The following is an 18,590-nucleotide window of genomic DNA, read 5'->3' as shown; positions in this document are numbered from 1 at the left end:
TGAATTTATTATTCAATCCCTACTGCACTGCTTAAGTAATGATGAAAGGGAAGTGCTTAATGAGCCAATAATGTGCATCATCTATTTGTTTAACTGAAGCATATGCCTATTTCCTCCCCCCATCCATTATAACAATCCCACAGAATCAAATTGGGGTAATCCTAGTAATTACTTTGTTTCTCCTAGCATGCAAATATTCTTATCATTTAAGGAAATGTTTTTTCCCCGTGGACTTGCTTGCCTTTCATCTCTGTGTGGACTCTTTTAAGAAATCCAGGATAAAAGGGGTATTCATAGGTAGAACTGGAGGTAACCATTCTACCAGTGCAAAGCCTGTTGTAACTTCATTAAACTGCTTGGACCACCAGCAGCTGGAGCTGGAATGATTAGTTGTCTATGACACTGACGCTGAACCAAGGTGCCACCAGAAGTTTATGTATCTGACTGCCCATGAAAAACCCATCTGTCCAGCTTCTGGGGAAGGGCAAGGCGAGGCAATCCTAGACTCAATAGAATTATCTGTTCATATCACAACAAAGACCAGCTCCGGCTTTCATTATAGCTGTCTGTGTTGATCTGTTTCCCATTTACAGGATTCAGGTCTTTGGGGAAAGGAGCTAAATCAGAGGGTTTGTTCTGAACTGTAATACGTTCTAAAAGTCTTTTTGCCAACACTTCCTTTCATTCTTGCAAAATCTGCTCTGAGCCATATGGCTGAATGCCTCTGGCCCAGAATTAGCTGCTTTGAGTACAGCATCTTATTGGTACAATGAATACAGTGACATGACATTTTTTATTTCTTCAAATCGTCTACGTGTGCCTATGAACATTAATGTGAATAGTTTGGAAAGTGCTTTGCATTCTGAATCCACAAATTTGTTGGATAAAGCTGTTTGTTATTTTTAAATTGACTCTGATCCATAGGAAGTGAAATGAAGCAATGGACACATTTTCCAGGTTTTCTGGCACAAGAAACTATTTGTCTATCAAAAAAGTAGAACAAGGCATGTCATTTCCTGGGAGCATTTTCTCCCTCTGAGTGTCTGAATATAATGCTCATGCTGCTCCTGTGATGAATCACATTCCTGGGTCATAGCTGACTTCTGCATTCCAGCGTATGGCTCTTCTTAACCTGCCTGACCCACCAAACAGACTCCTGCAGATGAAAAAGACAGAAAGCTAAATGTCTTTCTTTTTTGGCCTTTCTAATGTCAAAGAGCCCCTTTTGCTTCTATAATGCTGTTGTGGATTGGGTTGAAATGTGGTTGCAAAGGTCTTTGTCCCTGAGTTTGAGCCATTAAAACAACAACATGAGTGCAATTGTACTTCAGAACAAGGAAATGTATTTCCTAGCAACCCCAAATTAGAACACTATAAACTGAAGCAATTTTAGATCCCAATCCTAGTCAGTTTATAAATGCTATTGCAGTAGATAGTGGGTGACTGAAATCATAGAATCATCCTTCTACAACTTTAGCACTGAGAAAGGTCATCTGGCAGAGTGCCTGACTTGCCTAACTTTGGAGCAACTTGATAGGGGCTTGTGTCTTGCCTCACCCCCCACTTCCCTTTAAGGTGACGTTTGGCTTCATTTGCCAGTTATTTTAATCTGAAGATGACAAGTTCCGTTAATAAAAAGTACCAGCAGATCTCTCTATCTGCGAGTAATTATTTCCCTGCCTTCCATCTGCATTTGTCACTGTAATACTATAGCCCTTTGATGTTGCCACAGCCGTGTAATTTATACATATGAATATTCTGTGATGGAAGTGGGACAGATGGTAAGAAACTCTGGTTTGGAATAATGCTACTATAAATTATGCACCATTCTGGCTAATTGAGGTTTATGTTGGGAGGGAGAAAGTGACTGTTCAAAATGGGTTATTTATTTTCCATGATCAACAATTAGCTTCATTCCCATCACTTCATTTTTAATCTTGAGCTATGAGGCCAAGTCCTTAGTTGATGCAAATCAGCAACATTCCAATGCATAAGGCAACTTAAAAACTGTCTGAGCTCTGATATGTGCCAAATAATTTGTGTGTCTATCCTCCTCCTTTTTTTAAACCCTCAATGTAGTATTTTTAAATATTGCCTGTATCAGCACTAGGCATAGTGGTTTGGGTCCTTTCCTTCCAAGCCATAATAAGGTTGGTGTTTTTTTTTGTTTTTTTGTATATAAATATGATTCCAGAAAATATCATTTAAAACCATGACTCCTGAAATAGATGGGATGCTGGCACCTCGTGCTTGTGGGCTAGCAAACCTGTGAATGTTTTCAGTCTCTCCAAGTGGTTTCATAAAACACAATCTCTCTTCACTGCTGATTCCTTCTGGGAAGATGCCGGAGGAGGGAGAAGTGGCATGGCTCTCCTTTGGCAGTAGCAGTCAACAATTATTGCATCTCTAGAAAACCAATTTCTGAAAGCAATGCTTTCCGAAGAGTCTTCAGGCAGCTTGGAGCTGTTTTGTGCATTTCCTGGTCAGCCATGGAGGAGCCTTGCCTGCGGGGACGTGCTCTCTTGATCTCCATAACAACAGAAGCAAGCGAAGAGTGGGGGGATGCTCAGTCGCACTTCTTTATTTATTTAAGCCCCCCCAGTCCCTTTTGCCCCCAAACCAAGGTTGAAATCACACCCACCCTTCCTGCTGTCTGCTACAAGTCTCTCTCCTTTTGAAACATAGCTGTTTTTCTCTTAACAGGTCAAAGGACTGACTGCTCTCTTGCCAGGTAGGTGTGGTTCCAAGCAGCTTTGTTGTTTCAGTATCTTCCACTAACCCAAACAGTCCTTTTCTTGCAAACAAAGCACTTGCCAATCCTCATTCAAACTGCTACTCATTTTGATGGCATTTCTTATGTTTGTATTTTTTCCTAAAAACAAAAAACAAAAATGCAGCTTCTGGAAATGTAAACTCCCATATGAAAAGCCTTTGAAGCAGCCTCCCAAACAATGGCCACAACACAAGAAAGGACTGAGTCACATGCAATGCTAAACTGTGGCTTAGCACTATGTGCATAAGCTAGAATGAGCCCGTGGAACCTTGGGCTTGTATGCTCCTCACCCCCACCCCAAGACGAGATGTCTGGTGTTGGGGAAGGGCTTCCATGAATCCTTGCTTCTTGTTATGTATGAACTGGGTGTTGTGGTTTGCAGACACTAGTTACCGTATTTTTCACTCTATAAGATGCACCAGACCACAAGATGCACCTAGTTTTTGGAGGAGGAAAACAAGAAAAAAATAATTCTGAATCTCAGAAGCAAGAACAGCAAGCGGGATCGCTGCACAGTGAAAGCAGTGATCCCTCTTGCTGTTCTGGCTTCTGTGATAGCTGCGAAGCCTGCATTCACTCCATAAGACGCACACACATTTCCCCTTACTTTGTAGGAGGGAAAAAGTGAGTCTTATAGAGCAAAAAATACGGTAGTTAAAACTCTGGTTAGTTAAAACAAACTAGCTTCATAATTGATGGCTTGAAACTGGCTTATTTTGAAACTTACCGGACTGTTTTAATCCACTGTCTTTGGTTCGTACGTAACAAGTCACCATTCATGGAAACAGAAAATGAATGTTTCAGAATTCCTTTCCCCTGACTGCACAGAAGGGAGGGGAGAGGAGCGGGGAGACCACAAGCCTTCCCTTGGCCTCACTCGAGCTTGAGCGCATATCACTAAGCCAGTCTTTGCTAACCTGGTGCTCTCCACATATTTTCAGCTGCAACTCTCACCGTAATTCTCAGTTTTCAAAGCTTGCTGGCAAAGTGTATTGTGCTCTGCTGGAACTCCTCTTGTCATGGGGGATAAAAAGCCCTGAAATAAATACCTGAAGAGCTTTTGATTGTTTAATAGGGATGGGGAGGGATCAGTCATGGAAGGGGTTTTCTTTCACTTTGGCCTATTGACCTCATCTGGTCTGACATGGAATTGGATTGCAGCAGTGGAGAAAATAAACGTTTTGTTATAACTGGGCCCGGCATCAATCATTCTATCATAAATGTCACCGTATATGTGGAAATAATAATAGAAAAATATGACTTTTGATGAGGCCTTCTTTGAAACATTGCAGATCTCCAAATTGCCTTTCTGTATTGGCTTAGAAGTCATGTACATGTGGAGAGAGTGCGAGCGCATACATGATCCTTTCTAACAAAGGGAGGGTGATTATTCCATATCTGGAGCCATTACTTCATTTTGCATTTCTCATAGTAAAGCAGAGCTGACAGGTCCTAATTAGGGTCTGACAGCTGTAATAATAAAATATTATTCATTGCAGAACAACATTAAATATTAGGGAATCATTTAGGGTTGATAATTTAAAATATATTACATTCCTGTGACATTAATCTCTCCCTCCCCCCCACCTGCCCCTGACACCGTCCCTGCAGCTTGGTCATCCTTTCTTTTTCATCAGAATACCTCAATATTAAAAGTGCCATTATGGTTCTTAAGTGTGCAAGCAAGATTGCTTTCCTCACAGACTCAGCAACCATCTGTCCTGGCGGGGAGTTTGGTTTCATGATCCAGGGACTTTTCAGTAGTTTGTATCTTCTGCAATTCATTTGGCAGAACAGAAATGGCTGAATCAGAAGCAAAGCTGGAAGGAAGACAAATGGATCAAGGCTATTAGAGCTGATTTGAAACATCTTTTCAAGGGTAAAGAGAAGTGCTCCCACATAACAGGTGGATGAGCTGAATGAGAGATACTTGAAGACAGTTTTTTTGACATAAGATCAATAAAGGTTGGGCAAGGTAGCCCTCCAGATGTTGTGGATTCCATTTCTGAATGAGAACATCCAGTGGTTAAGAATGGCGGGTGTTGTAGTTCAGAACATCTGAATAGCACTCTGATGGCCACCCATGCAGTAGAGCATTGTAATTGTGCTCTGCATTTACCACCTCACATTCTCTTGAGCCACAACAGATTTTGTTAATGCATGGATCTGTCCATATCTTAAGGGGATATTTACACTTTCCACTGGAGTAGAAGCTTCTATCAACTTGTGTGTTGTGATAATATGAAATCCCACTCCTATGCAGTGGACTGCTGCCCTTTGGCAGGTTGTTGGGGGTTTTTTTACATCCCTAAAACTACTACAGTCGTACTTTGGAATTCAAACAGAATCTGTTCTAGAAGTCCATTCAACTTCCGAAACGTTCAGAAACCAAAGCGTGGCTTCTGATTGGCTGCCAGAAGCTCCTGCAGCCAATCAGAAGCCGCGGAAGCCCCTTCGGACATTTGGCTTGCAAAAATAGTTCGTAAACCGGAACAGTCACTTCCATGTTTGATGCATTTGGTAGCCAAAACGTACAAGAACTAAGCTGTTTGAAAGCCAAGGTATGACTGTATATGAGAAGCAAATAGAAGGGCATAGCTAGAGCTATAAGATTTCAGGTTCAATCTCTGGCCTGAAACTCTAGACAGCCACTGTTGCTCAGTGCTGTAGACAATACTGAGCTCAATTGGATTCTCCTCCTCCTCCTCCTCCTTCTATGTACTCTTCCCATCTGACTGGGTTGCTCTAGATACTCTGGGCAGCTTCCAACAGATATAAGATAGCTTACTGCGTTACTCTCTACAATGTAAGCAGGCACAACAGAAGTTAGAGAAAACACTGTGAGACCGTCACACCAAATGTAGCTTCACCCATTCTCAGGATGAGCCACTCACATGGCTGAGTAAGTACCTGAGTTCCATAGATGGAACTTGCAGAAATCCTTAAATAAGGGAATTACAAAGGACTAGCTGAACTTCCATTGACCTTCAGGGCTCCAGAGAAGGATTCTTAGTGCTTCTGTTGGTACCAAGCATATACCGTCTAGGTACCCTTCCTGCTTCTCCTCAGAAATTCACAGCCTGGAAAGTCTGTTATTGCTTTTTATCTGGGCAACATCCTCAGCTCACATTGGATGTGGTCAGAATGGGTGGCTGCACATCACACAACTTATTTACTCTTTTGTAAGGCTACTCCCATACTATATATAGCAATGGTATATGGATGCTGCTTAGAGAAATGATACAAAAGGTTCTCATTTCCTTCCCTCCATAGTGGAGAAGGCTTGGCAAAAAAAAAAAAAAAACCCATAAAAGGCCATTCCTTCCTCTTTGGATCATACACTAACATCCGAGAACACAAACAGTAATCACGAGGTCATTTGTAACATAGCTTGTCATTTCAGTGTGGTTTAATTTGTCTGTCACTTTCCTTTCCTTGGGCACTTGTTTTAATAAAGAAACATTAATAGGTTTATATTAATCTCCACAAGAGAAACAAATTTGCGTTTTTTCCTCCCCATTGTGGTTCTAAATCACTCAGCAGAACTCACCTACCTTAGTGTGGTGCTGACTGTAAATTATCACTAACTGACACAAGAATGATGGAGGTTTATAATGGGTTTCTCTGCAGTTGGAAGTAAAAGGTTAAGTATAGCCTTATGTTAGCAATAAGCTTTGCTGCGTCCATTTTGGGCTTTTATTTTAGACCACTTAATGTTTCTGAAAGTCAGGAGTAAATGAGTGGGTTTTTTTCTGCCTCCTCTCCACCCCCAGGAAGAACCATTTATATACCAAGTGAGGTGGCATTTGGATTGTAAGTGATTATGTTGACATATGCCTTTGCTTTCTTTTCCTCTTCTTGCTCCTTGATCAATCATGGCTCATCTTGACTTTGGGATCAACAGCAGACGCAGTTCTACCATAAGGAAGCAGGTAATAAAGACTTCATACAATTACAGAAAGATTAATTGATGCCATTTATATGATTGCCAGATGTTATTTCTTGCCACCAATATTTCATAGCGGGGGAACCAACCCAAATTACCTTGGCCAAACCAAGACAGCCGCCAAGTGCAGTCCTCAAAGGAGGGAATGCATAATCTCCTCCTTACCCAAAAGAATCTGCATAATGGATTGTTGTTTCAAGGAAAAAACCTAAACCAATATTAGTTTTGTGTTTGATAAATCACTAAGCTTATGAAGCTCCAAAGGAACACTTCTCCATTCAGAGACGCCTCAGACCTAGTCATTACTAGCAGCAACACTGAACCCTTTGGGGGAGTGATTATGTCCACAGTATACAACAGCAAGCTGCTTCAATCTGACCTAGAAGGACCTCCAAACTTCAAGCCTGTACTTGTTGGAGAATATTTAATTGTCTTCATCTCTTGCTTTTTCCTCTTCTCCCTCCTTTTTCTCTAGATGATACTATATGTTGTAGATTTGCTGAGCCGAATGCTAGGGGAAGATAGATCTTAGTAAGAGACTCGGATCTGATCTATTTGCTTGGGAGGGAGGGAGGAACAGAGACTGCGTAAGACAGGCATGTCCAAAGTCCATTTCTGGGGCCTAATCCAGCCCACCGGCCAGTTTAATCCAGCCCCTGTGGCAGTTTATTTCCTGGGGAAACATTGTAAAAAAAAGGTCAACAGCTTTGGTCGGCCTTTTGGTCAGCCCTCACACATGTTCAAATCTGGCCTCCCTTTGAAAAAAGTTTGGACACCCCTGGTGCCATAAGCCAACACTCTGGCTCCAAAGCAGTGTAAGCAAAGCAAAGCAATTGCTTTTGAATTGTCCAGGGGAAGCTCTGGAGTGGGCAGGTCATCTTAAGATAATGTATTCAGATAACTGAGTGCATAGTCAGCGAGTCAATAGACAGGGCTGCTCTGTGGTCCTAAGCTGTTGCACATGACATTGGAACTCCAGGGACACAGAGAGGGGCCTTGGCAGGCTAAAGGGTCCTGGGCAAGAGCATCTCTTGGTGATAATTTAGTATACATTGTTGTAGTCTTAGCATTTATCCTTTACTCACTTGGATGTAACACAGCAGTGTGAACTGTTTCATATAGATGAAAACTTTATGTCCCCCTCTTTGTGTGTGTGTTCTCTCCCCTTATCCTCTACTGTCTGGGGCCTCTGAGTTTGAAGCTATTGCCCTCTAATGGCTCTAGCCAGTATAAGCAGTGTATCATAATTCTCCTATATACTCACATTTATGCTACTCGCTTATTGCTTCTGTCTACTGTAATTTTTTACTAGGGTTGTTGGCCGCTCAGCTTGCCTTCCTCTTCTGCTTTGCTAGATAGGATTTTGTTAAATGTGCACATGTGCTCCACTAATAAGAGAAAATCCAATATATATATTTTTTGTCCCTGGTGGATGATTTACAGCATTGTAAGTTGGGCTCAATAATAAAGAAGCTAGGTCATATTGTCATGGGACAGGGAGGACCTGATATCTTTTTCTAGGCCAGTTTTGATTTGAGGCTTCACTTGTTCTTGTAGTAGTTGGTTTTTTAAATTGTTAATAACTTGAAGCATACAGGAATATCAAGTTAATTTCTCCATAAAGTAGTCTGTTTCTATTTTGAAGTCAATTCTATATCAGGATAACCAGCTCCATGTGTCTATTACTGATGATACCTTTGCCACTGAAGAAATTAAAGACAAGATATTTTGGCATAACACGTTCCAAATAAGATATGTAAAAATTCCAATGAGCTTTTTCTCATTGTAAATCCAATTCCTTGTTGCATGCAAATGTTTGCTTTTATCCTCCTGTACCATGAAGCCTTTTTCTTCTTTTTTTGGAGTAGAATGAAAGGATTTCTAAGGCCTTTGATTTTATTTATTTTTGTTTACATAACGCACATGGTTGGGAAATGGCGGAAAGGCTTGCCGTGATTTGTATACTTGCCTCACCCTTTTATTTTCTAAGTGCCCTTATTTGGGGGGGGGGGTTGTTTCCTGCCATCTACGTGTTCTTCTCTTGGAAAGCTCAATCTTTGAATACCTGAAACACTTAATTTCTGGAGGCTGTGTTGTTCTGTTTACACACTTGAAAAAAACTCTGTAGAACTTCTAAGGTCTCTCATAGGATTCACGAGTGTTTGTTTTCTGTCAAATCACACCAAACGCTGCAAATCTCCCTTTGCGGGTGGAGGAGCAGCTTGGGCTACACAGGAGCGGTTTGTCAAACCCTACCTGTCTCTGCTCCTCCCAGCATCCCTCCACCCCATAGCGAGCTCCACCTTCTGCCTGCTGAAGGAAAGCCTCAAAATGGAGCATTCTGGGGGAGGAGGAATATCTGAGCCAGCCTGGCATCCCCTAGATGCCCAACCAGCCCCACTGCCACTGCAGCACTATGGGGCCTGATTGGAGCCCATTCAAAGGTTGGTGCAGAGATTTCCATTGCTGCCCTCCTGCCCCCTTCCACATACACACGGTCCTGCCTAGCCATGCTGGGGATTGCAGACTAAGGTACTATAATGAAAAGATAGCTGAAACAACAGGGAATTATCACCTTCAATATAACCACAACACTGAATAATGGCAGCAATCCCTGTTTAAGTGTTCTCTATGAGGGTGAATAAATTCCAACTCCAGGTTTAACCTAGACTTTCTTTGAGAGAGAGAGAGCGCGAGAGACTGAGTGTGTTCTGGCAGTTAAAATACAGAAAATCCAATAGCTATTAATGACTCCCTCCAGTGTGTGGATACACAAAGAAAGCATATATTGCACTGTGTCTGCCGTGTAGGAATTTTGTGATGGGAAGTATCCCTCCATCTGTAGCCTTTTCTGAAGAATGTTTATTTCGGAACTGTATCATTTTTTAAAGCTGCACTATCATTTGAATATTCTTTTCATCGCATATTTCTCTTTTTGTTGTTCAGGATTCCAGCCAAGCAATTCCCCTGGTGGTAGAGAGCTGCATACGATTCATTAGCAGACATGGTGAGTTTGGAGATGGTCAAGCTAAAGTGTAGTTTGTTCTGCACAGTATTCAAGTAGCCTGTTGAAGCATAGTCAGGACTGTGATCTGAAAACACAGGAGGCAGCTAAAGCTAGTCTAAGTCTTGTTTGGTCCTAGATGAGAGACCTCCAGTCAACCCTGTGGACATTGCCTTGAGTTTCCTCTTGGAAAAAGCAGGAAATATAAGTGAAATAAAAGGCAGGACAGAATCAAAATGCATAAGTAGAGCACAGCTTGTGATTGTAGGACTGCCTTTTAGTGTGTGTGTGTGTGTGTGTGTGTGTGTGTGTGTGTGTGTGTGATGTTTCTTTCTTAAGTTACTAGAAAATGCCCTGGACATTTTGAATTAAAGTATAGAAATGTTTTAAATAAATCTGTAAAGTTTGCATACGGTAATTTTTCTACTCAAGCTAACTGCATTCTTATTTAATAAATTTAATCAATAACTTAATACATTTGTATTAATAAATTTACATAAGTATTTAATAAATAGGTAATAATATTTTATGGAGCCGTTCTGTTTTCTGAACTGTGACATAGGAGCCACACACATATTATATGTATAGTCCTTCTGGATTCCTGATACGTGATTCTTTTTCTTCCTGTTCGCTCTCTCTTAGCCTTAAGGTGTTGCATCTTTATTCCTTTCAAATCGATCTTTTCCTTCACCTTATGAGTTCTGAGATTTCAGCAGGCACATCCTGTGTATTGCTGAACTTTTAGTCAGAGGGGAATGGCGTCCCTTGTTCTATCAGAAGGCTATTTTGTCTATTTGGGGTCGTTTTGTCATAGTTCTGCCAAGTTTTCCTCCTGCCTGCAGCCCTTCATGTCACTTTTAACTCTGTTCCAGAAAGGTTTTCCCAACCCTCTGGAACAGAATTTGGGTGCACATAGGGGGAATGCCTCTCTCACATTGTGGAGATGGAAGCCTTCATTGGATCAAGAAACATGTATCAGGAGGATGCTACTCTATGTATTTATATCATTTATCTATTTATGTTCTTCCATTTGTATTATGCCTTTTTTCCACCATGAGACCCAAGATTTGTGTGGTTACTCACCCAATCACTGACCCAGACAGTGCTTAGTCTCAGCAAGATTATTTGTTCAAAAATCATAATTATCACAATTTTAAAGATTTATGAAATAAACACTGTTCCACAGGAAATAAGGTATACTCTGACATAATTAATTTATCTTTGGCTATATGATATGTTAAAATAAATGGCTCTAGATCAAAGCTTTGCATGTCGCTGCTTCCTCCCCCCTCCACACCCCTATCTTCTTCTAGTGAACACAAACATACTTTATGTGTAAGAGACATTTTGTTATCTGATAACAAATAGCAGATTTTCTCCCAAGTCATTACAGGCTGCATTTCTGAAAATGATCTATGAAAGAAGTGTTCCTTAGGGAACATAGGGTCAGATCCAGTCTTTGCTCCATGAATGGAAATCCCCCACTGCTCACCAAAGGGCCCTTCTATTCAAAGAGCAAAGATTTTGGATCCAACCCATATATGGTAGAATAACATAATGCACTACAGTCTTCAAAAATTGCTCACCATATATATGCAAACAATTTATTAATAGAAGTTTTGACACATCTTTTCAGTTACGCTGCTGGTATTTTACTTATTTACTACCTACATTTCTATACTGCCCTTTATCTGAGAACCACAGGGCAGTTTACAATATAAAAACACAAAAAATACATACCTTAGTAACAAACAGTACCCCCCCCCGCCACCCCAACACACACAGTTTAAAAGGCTACAGATTGTTTAATTGCCCAAAGGCCTGGGAGAACAGGAATGTTTTTGCCTGGCTCCTAAAGGTACCCAACGACAGTGCCAGGCGAGGTTCCCGGGGTATAGTCTAGAAGCCTTCATTTGGGAGAGGTGGTTAAATAGGATGTCTGGGCATATTTTTAAGAAGTTGTACCACTTCTGCGGATGGCAAGGTAAAAATATATTCCATATCCAATTGAACATCCTGATATTATCAAATTTGGGACCAGCTTCCTGTCCACATTAACAGTTAAATCTTTCAGTTCATCTGGAACTAACTTATAATTTAAAATAAACATTACATTTAACATCTGTTTCAGAATTTTAAATAAGTTTCAGATTTCTTGGCCCAGTTATTCTGGGTCCTTTTTTTTGCAAGTTGCTCTAGTGGCAGGTCTTTTGTAACCCTGCTTCCTCTATGCAACATCAGCCAATATGATAGCAAGGTACGATGGGCTTAGATCTTTATAGTATAAAACTGTTCTTGGTTTTCATCATGGTTGTGGGTGTATAAGTTCCATTCTGGTTGCTGTTGCCAACTCCTTCTTTCCCAATAGTCCCAGGCCACAGATTCAGACGTTCTGACTCAAGGAATGAGGCAGTTGAGCAGCTCAGCAGCTGTATCCATGACTGAGCAGCCCTTTTTAGGATCCACTCTGCTCACCCTGAAAAGGGGGAGGGGCTAGAAAAGGTGCCCTAAACATAGTCTGCCTCCCTTTTCCCCTGACTGGATTACCGTGCCCAGTGGGGTCACCACATAGCAGTCGTAAAAGACAATTGAACTTTGGAACATGGAATATTGCCATTGTTAGATAACACAGACAGCGATCGTCTTGAACGCAGAACTGCTATCATTGCAAGAGAGCTGTGATGTTTTAACATCAATATTGCAGCGCTTCAAGAGACTCGAAGAGCAGGTGAGGGACAACTGAAGGAAGAAAAAGGAGGCTACACATTCTTCTGGAAAGGTCTGTCTGAACAAGAACATTGAATACATGGGGTAGGCTTTGCTATCAAAAACAACCTTGTGAAGCTCCTGTCAGAAGTCCCTACCGGCATTAATGAGCGACTCTCAACCCTTCGAATAAAGCTCACCAAAAACCAACAGGCTACTATTATAAGCGCTTATGCACCAACACTGGATGCCGATGAAGACATTAAAGAAGAATGTTACTCTCATGGATACCGTCCTATCAGAGATGCCTAAGGAAGATAAAATTAGCCTCCTGGGTGATTTTAATGCAAGAGTTGGGTGAGATTATGGACTCATTGTTAAAACCTTGTTTGTGGAAGACAATCTTACTTGGCTACGAGTGATCACCAAAGAAGGAGGAGGAGGAGGAGGAGGAGGAGGAGGAGGGTGTATAAATGGCCAAAGTGGCATCCACCAGATGGTGTTGGGACTAAAAGTCCTGTCAATTTGGCCCATGCTGGCTGGGGCTGATGGGAGTTGGAGTCCAGCAACATCTGGAAGACATCAAGGCATCACATTGGCTACACTGCTGTATAATGTTGAAGGTCTTAAAGCAACAATTCTGAACAGCTTCTGGCCCATCCTTGCCCACCATGCCCAAAACTTCAACTTCATAAGCTGTTTGTAGAACATAGGTGGTTGTCTCCTGTGAAAAAGTAACATTAGGTATGGTATTAGCTGTCACCTCCAGATTTTCCACCCAAGATTCTCCCTCATTCAGTATGGATCTGAGTATTGAAAAGGTTTAATCGGATTTATAACAGTAATAATTCTCCATTTATAGTGATGAAAATTCTCCTTTCACATAAGCCTGTTCCCTGGATAACAATATTTGTAATTATACTATCCAACATTAAAATTAAGTACCATTTTAGTTATCCCGCCAGCTGTGTTCCAGGTGAGCCTATCTAGCTATCTTAAGCTCTTCTTATTAGTTTTCTCTAGTCTCTCTTTTCTACTTCCTCAAGGGGATTTTCCCTGGAGGCTTATCTGGCCTAGGGATGGACATATGAAAGAATAGAAACATTTCTCTAGTGATTACACCTGGGCAGTAAAATTATTCCTATACAGTTATGGGATTCACTACTGATTTCCTTTGTTGTTTCCTTTTAGCATTGGTTTAAGTAATCTTTAAATAAAAGCAAGATTCGTCTACATTGGAGATAATATGAATTTCCTCTGCTGCTGTTATCATCCCCTTCTTGTTTTTGGTACTAAAATATTATGAAGAATCAAACAAGCATCTGCACTTGATATGTGATGAGGGATTATCCTTCCTAGTAGAGAGCTCCTTACCCTAACACCTTAGGACCACCATCACTATGATTTGCTTTTTTTTCATACTATGTAGCAACGTATTTTCTATAAACCATTTGATAGATTCCCCTAGAATTTCTGCCTTGACAATTGATCTTAATTAAATGACCTGAAGTGTGACCTTTGTCTAGAAAATCGGTCATCTTAATTGACTTGGCACTGTTGTTTCTCTATGCTTAGCCTTTTGTTTTTTAAGGCTCTGCATGGAAAGACACAGGATTCTGATTCAGCACCACATTCCTACCAAGGTTTGTGCTATGATTTACAGCTAATGGGTTGTCTGGGAGAGCTAAACCATGACCCCAGGTTCGGACAATGTGCTAAGTCAAACCTTGGCTTAGCACAACACAGCAGCAGAATTGCCAGAGAGGAGCACAGCAGTCACAATCTCCTCTCCCGGAACCTGCACATTTGCAGCTAAGCCATGGTTTGGCTTAGAGTGATGTCCGAAGCAAGCCGCTGATTCAACAAAATCTTATCTTAATTTGATTTTCTAGTCTGAGTCAACCCCATTTGAAAAAACAGCCATCTAATTCATCTTGCATTTTGAAAATTTATTGATGTTACCAAAAATCCTCTTTCAATGAAGGTAGTGTTAGTATATAGCACTTCTTGAACAATTGCTTAATTATTATAAATTTAGAAGACACATTACACAATCGTTCAGATGCTGGTTGTCCAGTAAATGCAGAATTAGAGCAGGGGCAGGTAACTGGTCTGTAAAGCCTTCTGTAAAGCCCACCAGCCTTCTGCTGATTTTCTTGGCAGCAGCAACAGCTGCACCAAAGCAGAAGAAAGTCAACCGCCCAGTTTCCTTTGTTACGCCAATGTTCCATTGTCTTTTATAACAGTCTGGCTGTGGTGGTGTTGGCAGCAATGAAGAAAACCCAAACAAACCACCCAGTGTTCTCTCTTCTGTGATTTCTGCTGGTCTCAGGAACACTCAGTCATCATTGGAGGAGCATCGCCGGCACTGGACAAGATTGCAAGTGATCCTCCTCCCAGCTCACCCTTTTGAAGCATCAGAGAAAAGCTGCAGGCTTTTGCCTCCAGCATCATTTGACTCCTCCAAGCAGGCAGGAGGTGGATTCCTGACAGGAAGGAAGAAGTCAATGCCAAGTTGGAGAAAGGCCCTAAGGGGGCAGAGTAGGTCTGGGGCTGGTGCTCTTTTGGGGCTTGCTTATTTAGAATCTGTTGGCAAAGCTCCATCCCATTGCAGCCAAGTGATGGTGCGCAAGCAGAACACACTCGGGAAAGACATACGCATGATCACTCGCTCCCTTTCTCCCCAGGCCTAATCTTTCACAGAATCGCCTCTCATATGCTTGAAAATGATAAAGTAAATGCCTTAGTACACTCTAAAGTACAGTGATTACTTCAAACTTCTGGGAGCGGGGAATGTCCCATGAAAGCACCACCATCTATAAGAGTCAAACATGTTATTTGTCGTCCTGGATGCTATGAAAGTAGTTCCTTGGAATTGCCTCTAATAGAGCACAATCTGTGTGCAAGTGTGCGCCATCTGTTTCTCTTTCAGGCCAAGATAAGTTTAGCAAGCCTTGATGTCATTCCTCGCCCCCTTCCTTTCTCTCTCTAGAATCTTTCTCATTCCAGAATTGCTACCCTAAGAGCCCCGCTGTTCTAGGAACTGTGGACCATGGATGCTTCCTCAGTGCTGTGTGTCTTTTAGAAGACATTAAAATCATTCTTATTGGCTTCCTGAATGCCAAAGTGAATTTTTAAAAAATAGACGAATACTTTTTAACAACGTATGAATTGTGCCAACTTACTGCTGTGGATTTAATTACACCAGTGCTGGTGTGCCACTTTTAATTAATTTTAGCTGTCGAACAAGTTGGATTAACGGTCGGGTAATGATATGTCATCTCGATTTGGATTAGCGTGTTCTTATATCATCATGTTTTTGAATCTGACAGATAACTGAATTTCAGTGACTGAAGGAAGGATTGTAAGAATGTTGTAAGTGTATCACTTGCTTATGTATTTCTGTTTTCATGGATTTCTCTTATTTTCTTTGCAGGGCTGCAGCATGAAGGGATATTCAGGGTGTCAGGATCTCAGGTTGAGGTGAATGATATAAAAAATGCATTTGAGAGAGGTAAGAGTAGTTGGTTTTTTGGTATTGCACAATTCTCTGCAATGTGTCTTCATGCTTCTGGGTTATTAGTTTAAGCGAGTTGAGACTGAAGTCATAAATGAAGACTTCAAAGGTCTGCCCAATCTTAGGCAATTCCCACTTCCTCCAGTGGCTCCCACACACTGCATCTCAAATTGTTTAAGTAGACCCCCAACACGCTGAAGAGTTTGGGAGGGCACATGTGGCTGCAGGGGGAGGCAGAAAAAGGGCACTTCACTGCCCTTAGTTACCTTAGAATCATATATACTATAACTCAAGCCCATTGTCACTGAAACAGAGTGCTGCTTTCAAGTCACTGCTCTCTTCTTTCCAAAACATGGCACCTGTATTCTCCAGTTAGCTTGAAAGGCTGGTCTTAATATCACACAATATTTTACATTCAAATTATCTGCCTAGTAAAAGCAGAGCAGCATGTCCAATCCATGTCAAAGGGCCTCTGGCTAACAGTGTGTATGTGTGTAACTTTTATCAGTCGTGAGGTTATGGAGATTGCTGTGGATTTATCCTTTGCCTAAGAATAAGAGATGATCTAGAAGGGTTCGTGGAAATCTGCTTTGTGGTGGGCGGATGTCAGATGCAAAAGGTCACACTTTGTGGAGCATTTATGGAAGGCTGCTTAGAGAAAACAGATAACTGTTTTAGTATCTTTGCATACATAACATTGATTTTTTCCCATTTCATCTCTCATGGCCTCAAATCCAATGAGCTACTAAACTAATGAAGTTAACCTTAATGTATGTGAGTTTATTACTTCATCAAGAGCCCTTGGTGACAGTTAATATTGGGGATAATGCTCTAATTCATAGTTGCCTATTTATTATACTCTGTGGTGTTAAGATAATAGCTGTGCCTTGACTATTTCTCTCTGTGAGAGGAAGAGAGAAGACTTGCCCCATCATCAAATCTGATTATGTCCAACAGCAAGTTCTCCTCTGGGACTTTCTCCTTTGGAGCAAATCTTTCCTTTGTCTTTTGCCAAAACCAAACCTATAAACTCCAGTAGATTAAGAGTCACACCGGAGACCTGTGTGCTCATGCACTTCATTAGCTTTGCTAGTCTAGCACCACCTGCCTTTGAAGCTGAGCAGGCTGGTAATCAAGCTTTCCATCAGTTGCATGTAAGACTCTACTGGAAGCACAGCAACTCAACTCTTCTGGAAGATGGAAGGGCCTACGTGATGCAACTTAGAATCATAGCACTGTAGAGTTGGAAGGGACCCTGAGGATCATCTAGTCCAACCCCCTACAAAGCAGGAATATGCAGCTATTGCATACAGGGATCAAACCTTGGTGTTATCTGCACCATGCTGTCTCATGTTGCCCCATGTACATATGTTAACCTTTTGTTGACTGTCTTTGGATAGGAGTCGGGGCTGCTGAGAGGTGTTGCTTACTCAATATACTTACATAGAATCTTTTGTTGGATACCTATTTGGGGGGGAAGGGGAGGGGTGTTTGAAATCATTATAGGTTACATATTATGAGCCACTTGGGCTCCTGCCTGTTATTTCTCCTTCTGTGAGGTTCAAGCTTCTGATAGATTACTCCTTATTTTGTTTTGTTAATATGCGCCTTCTCTGTTTGTTCTCTTGCCATTCTTGTTTTGTGGTAACCAGGGGAGGATCCACTGGCTGGAGATCAAAATGACCATGATATGGACTCAATAGCAGGTGTACTAAAGCTCTACTTTCGTGGGCTAGAGCATCCCCTCTTCCCCAAGGAAATCTTTCATGACCTGATTGCCTGTGTCAGTAAGTAGCACAAGGATGAAATGAGTCAGTTGAAGATAAGGCATGCAAAGAAACACAACACAAGGAGATAGCTGCCCCTGTCGAGTGACAGAATGAGTAGCAAACCACAAAGGTGTAAAAATATTTAATATAACGTAGAAGGTAACACATATTCTAATGTGCATTGAAGCGGAAATGTTTTTCTTCAGGAGATATGTTAAAATGACAATTTTAATGCATGAAAACAATAATCAAAATGTTAATGCCATTCACCGATGCAAAATCTAACTCCAACAAAAATTGAACGTGCTCTTCTTCAGACAGAATTCTTAATATATCTGGCACAAAGCACATAGGATAAACCATTTTCTATAATACATATAATAAAGATTCTTGCACCTTCTGACATTTTTCTCTCTGTGCCCTCCGCCCCCATAAAAGTCAGTTAATGATAACATCTTATATAGTTCAGCCTTTTTTATATATCTGTGGGAACTTGCTCATTATCCATCCTCTGTGTCTACACAATCTCCCCTCTTTACACCCCACCCCCAGCACTTGTAAGACTTCAGCTATCTCTCTAAAACCATGCTGCTGGCTTCTCAGAACATTCCCTGATACTTTGATGGTATCTCAAGGAAAATGAGCAAGAAACCGGAATTGTACAAGGTTGTATTAGAACCTACTATAATTTGATGCCCCAGTTTGTTGCTGAGGTGGCAACATTAAACGCAGAACAAGAGTTAGAAAGAGGACCTCTTTCTGTTTGCTTCTCATTAGCCATGGCCTGTTGACAGTTAAGTCATCAATATGTGTATCTGCTTATTGTATTAATTCATTTAAAATGTTTTCTATATTGCCTTTCAGCCCAGAATTCT

The 18,590-nt window shown here is 41.2% G+C and overlaps 1 protein-coding gene across 7 annotated transcripts in view; it reads left to right on the top strand.

Moving 5' to 3' along the window:
• The window catches only part of SRGAP2 (SLIT-ROBO Rho GTPase activating protein 2), a 195,532-nt gene that overhangs the window by 148,343 nt on the left and 28,599 nt on the right, over positions 1 to 18,590 (top strand). For 5 of the 7 annotated variants that reach the window (XM_083508827.1, XM_083508825.1, XM_083508830.1 and 2 more), the window contains 5 exons: positions 2,704 to 2,731; positions 6,678 to 6,705; positions 9,666 to 9,726; positions 15,866 to 15,943; positions 17,599 to 17,733. In XM_083508827.1, coding sequence (XP_083364953.1) covers positions 2,704 to 2,731; positions 6,678 to 6,705; positions 9,666 to 9,726; positions 15,866 to 15,943; positions 17,599 to 17,733 — 330 coding nt within the window. The remainder of the gene's footprint in view (positions 1 to 2,703; positions 2,732 to 6,677; positions 6,706 to 9,665; positions 9,727 to 15,865; positions 15,944 to 17,598; positions 17,734 to 18,590) is intronic. The other 2 variants (XM_083508829.1, XM_083508828.1) reach the window with 1 other exon arrangement.

Source organism: Podarcis liolepis (assembly GCF_965112155.1).
Source record: "Podarcis liolepis genome assembly, chromosome: 6".
Taxonomy (NCBI): domain Eukaryota; kingdom Metazoa; phylum Chordata; class Lepidosauria; order Squamata; family Lacertidae; genus Podarcis; species Podarcis liolepis.
The sequence above is the reverse complement of the archived record's forward strand: the minus strand, read 5'-3'. Positions and strand labels throughout refer to the sequence as shown.